The 4,372-nt window shown below is 38.7% G+C and overlaps 1 protein-coding gene across 1 annotated transcript in view; it reads right to left on the bottom strand.

The window, feature by feature from the left end:
• Window positions 1-2,587, bottom strand: part of GBF1 (golgi brefeldin A resistant guanine nucleotide exchange factor 1) — a gene marked incomplete at its 5' end in the record, with an annotated part of 30,505 nt that extends 27,918 nt beyond the window's left edge. Inside the window, 2 exons of the mRNA XM_009584447.1 lie at window positions 1-177; window positions 2,452-2,587. The exon at window positions 1-177 is cut by the window's left edge and continues 65 nt beyond it. Of these exons, the coding sequence (XP_009582742.1) occupies window positions 1-177; window positions 2,452-2,587 (313 nt within the window). The remainder of the gene's footprint in view (window positions 178-2,451) is intronic.
• Window positions 2,588-4,372: the final 1,785 nt, after the last annotated feature.

The raw sequence follows: 4,372 nt of genomic DNA, 5'->3' as shown, positions 1-4,372 counted from the left end.
TTCCTGCATTAAGTCCCGAAGAAGTGACTTGGTCCAAGTCTGTCAGGTCTTCCTTGGAGGTAGTCTGTGAGGACAACTCCAAACCACTGTCTGTAGCAGGGCTGACCACAGATGAAACATTTTCTGAGCTCCCAGAGGAGCTGGGAGAAGGAGCATCTATGAAAGTAACTCCGCTCGCTGATGAGAAACAGAAGCAAAAAGATCAGTATTATTCTATCCCTCAACCACAAGTTCATATGTTGAATGCAGCAATAAAGAATTGCTTTGATTACTACTTCACACTACAAATGATCTCAGATAGTTACGCATTAATGTAGAGAATGTGGATAAATTAAGTTCTTTTTTGCCAGGTATTAATAAATCCAATGAACAGCTGAGATACTAGCAGTTCTCAAAATTAAAATATAATAGTTGGAATCTAACAGTCTCCGCAAATAAGATAATTCACAGTTAGATAAAGGGTGTAGAGGGTTTCTACAATTAAGAAGAAATCTGAAAATAGTCCAAAAAATGTACTTTACTCTTTGATACAATGGCACAATCACATTAAAGACTTGCATCACGGATTAGTCATTCCGTCAAAGTGGGAATTTTTAACTTGATTGGAAGGCAAGACCTATTTCTTTAATTCTCCTTAAACAAATGGAATTGCAATAGAATTCAAATGGGTCTGAAACAGAGCAGTGAAGAATTTTTACTTTTTCTATATATGAGATAGTGCTCCAAGAATTTAAGTTTTCCTTTAAAAGAAACCCACATATTTGCAGATCTTATGATTCTGAGGAGAACTTAAAAAATGTAAAACAAATATCTAAAAAAAAGAAGATATACTGCAGGGCACAGTAATAAAATAAAGGCACAAACCAGAGTTATGTTATGAATTTACATGTGAAACATGCATGGTTTTGCACAGTTGTGTTTTATTGCTGACTTGATTTTTGGAAATGTCTTAAGTAAGTAGCAGGATCTTACTTGATTTTTAAGAAATGAAATGGAATACATGATCAATTTTGCAATGCTTTCTTCTTCACCTGTTAATTGGCCTAAAAAGCACAATTAATACGTTACCTAGCACTACAAGGTCAGAGTTAATGACAAGCTTTGTAACACAATTCAACTTTCTCTCTAAAACGCTACAGGAGTTATAATACTGTTTAAGAGAATTTAATATCTATTTGGAAACTTAAACATAATGATGATTTATGTAGGGGTAAGTTCTCATCTGGATGATGTTATGAGTTATATGCAATTTGATCACATTTATTATTTCCTTAGTTTTCAGCAATCATGCTGTTGTGTAGAAACACACTTGGAATCGTTCACACTACACTGAATAGCTTCCTGTGACAGAATAAGTGTCAGAACTAGGTATTTTATGTAGCTATTGTTTCAATTTTCCTGTCTGCTTCCTTTCACTATTAATGTTTATGTCTGAGCCATCAAATTGTAGAGTGCACAAGAGACAAAGTACTTTGCAGCCAGAGGGACTAATTTATCCAGAGGAGAGGTTAAAAACAGTTATAACTATTTTAGTCTACTCCTATACAACAGTAGGATATGGAAGCCCCCAACATTGTATTCTTGAGTTCGCAGCACTAGTCACATACTGACTGTGTCACTTCTGCCGGCTGAATCAAAGCACGTGAAAAGAGACTCATGTGTACACCCATTAGTTTCCTGCACACAATCCCCTTTCAGGTACTTTTGCTGTTCCCTCTACTTTTTTCCCCTACATAATAACAGTTGTAAGTGCACCCCACATTTCCCTGTCCCTTAATGAGCGTAGCCTTTTATGCAAACTTCATAGACTGTGGGTGCACACTTTCAGTCTTCACATCTATAGTGAGAGATCTGTTCATTCACCCATCCTTGATACCTAGGTTTCTGCACACCCCTCAGTTCTACCTCTATATTTTTCCCAGTCACACTTTGCTCTTCCCTTGTTACCACCACCTTTGGTGCACCTTTCAAGAACACAGAAAAGAATATGTCACTTAAGTCAGCAATATCCTGCTGCAGGAAACCTTCTCCCCAGATCCATTCCCCTTAGCTCTCCTCTTGCCAGTGTTTTTGTTCTCAATCTCTTCCATGCACCTGCTGGTGCACCCTCCAACTCCTCCGCACCACATGGCTGCCCATAACCTCAGCGACCTCTCCAGGTGCCCATTCCCTTTTGTACAAACTACCCCTGTAAGGCACGTTGAAGGCAGAGAAATGCTGTCAGGTTAACCACAGGACCATGCTTTCCTCCATCAATATTTATTCCATATCCTTCAAACTCTTTATCCTGGACCCGAAAAGCCATGATATGTTTTATTGCTATAGTCACTGAGAACTAATATAAAAAAATCTAATGCAGAACAACATGTTAAGAGAAATGAAATAAAGACAGATTCCAAAAAAGCTCTAAAATGGATGCTGTCTGGCCTCTGGAAACAGATTTCAACTTACCTGCGATGTTACTAGCATTGGCTGCTGGTTGTTCTGTCCCGGGAGAGACCTTAGTTACATGACGAGGAGGCCTTGGCGATCTCTTCTGCTTTTTCCATTTTGATGATTCGCTCATTCCTCCAGCTCTCATTTTCAACTGAAAACCATAAATCATTAAGAATATCAGCATAGCAAAACCATATAGCACAATGGATTACACAAGCCAACCCACAAAGGCTATCTCAAAACCCTCAAAGTCAGGCAACAGCACTTAAATACATCACACAAATTAATCAGCACCTCAAAATCATGCAAACCAGCCCCTGACTCCCCACTACCCACATATTAGCCAATAGCCCACGCCTGAATCACAGGATAATTTATTACAGTTACTCTGCTATAATATATACTTAGCAGTTCAATTATCGCAGCACTCCCTCTTCCCTATCAATACCTCCTAGCTTTGCATTAGGATAAAGAATTCTCTTAGACCTACAGGTACATGTCAAATCTCTTTGCTTTTGCTAATGTTTCCAGACTTCTAAAGGGCATCAAGTACTAGCTAGGCTTGATGTTCCATTAAAATTTCACCATCTATATAAGAAGGCTGAGAATGAAGCCTGAGTACCCAAGTCCCACGCTACACAGTCTGCAGCTCTGTCACTTCTCTCTTGCCTGAGTTCACTCTTCATCTTCGTAGCAATGCCATGTTCACTTTCTCTAGGTATCTTTCACTATTAACAAGTGTTTCTCTAACACTCCACTCACTCCTGGTGCATGACACATTGCACAATACCACCCTAGTGGTTTAGAAACAAACTATATTCTGCTTTCACCTGCCTTCTGTCATTACTCCTCTTCAGATCTAAATCTAACCTAACCCTTGACATCCTTCTTGACCAGGATCCTACTTCTAGTTCCTATACAGATCTTTGATCGAGCAAACAAGAACCATGGTAGGAGCAATGCAGACTGCATGGCACTTGCTGCAGTGTGCTGTTATTGCAGGCATGTGCAGAGGCTCCAGAACTTCCTAAAAACAATACAATATTTAGTCACATTGACAATGGCAACAGCAGGCCTGAAAACAGCTTCCTTCTAAAATAAGTTCCTCTAAGTGCAGGATTGCACTTACCCTTGGGTTTGGTAGCTGCAGTCAACTTTTCTGATGCTGACAGACCTCTTCAATTTGGGGTGAAAATGTAACCACTGACAGGTACCTTGCATGTAGTGGAAACCATTCAGCAAGTCTCAGTACCAGTCCCTACTTGGTATTCTTCTTTGTCAATTTATCACAGTTAAATTATATTTTAGGCTGTAATATTCCTTATATCCCTAGCATCAGATTTAAATTCTCTAGAAGACAGCTATATTCTTTAGTCTCTTCCTTTTTCTGCAACTTGCCTCCTTCCAGCTACTACTCTCCCTAAATGTCAATAAACCTTCTAGGTTCTGCTACTGTTTCTCCATCTCTCTTCCTTTTCCAGCTAGAATTCTAACTTGTTGTACACGGCCTGTAATTTTTCTCATTTAAACAAAGCCTGTGAAAATGTTATGTCCCAGTGCAGTAAACGGTTTGTGTAACTTTTCTTTGCACCACAAATTCTATTTGTTTGACAACTAATCCCCAAGTCTTAGCTATGCTACAGTTTCCCTGAGCTTGTTAATTAACAGCGCTCAGAATTACTTTGCTCCTTGTTATTTCTTCCAAATTTTGCAGCAAAAATGTAATTCTAAATCACAGCTTCTGACAAACACTTAGGTGACAAGCACGCAGCTAAAAGCAAAATTTTGTAGGTTTCAAAATGTTTTAGAATGCTTATGGATCACAATCCTTTCATGTAAAAATTGTCAGCTCTCTCATCTTTCCTATTCACTACTTCATAAGGCTATATAAAATATGTGTTATCTTTCATTCTTGCCAAATCCTAACGTTTCACCT

This window comes from Fulmarus glacialis, unplaced genomic scaffold (genome assembly GCF_000690835.1).
Source record: "Fulmarus glacialis isolate BGI_N327 unplaced genomic scaffold, ASM69083v1 scaffold49698, whole genome shotgun sequence".
NCBI classification, from domain to species: Eukaryota; Metazoa; Chordata; class Aves; order Procellariiformes; family Procellariidae; genus Fulmarus; species Fulmarus glacialis.
This window is presented reverse-complemented; position numbering and strand designations above follow the sequence as displayed.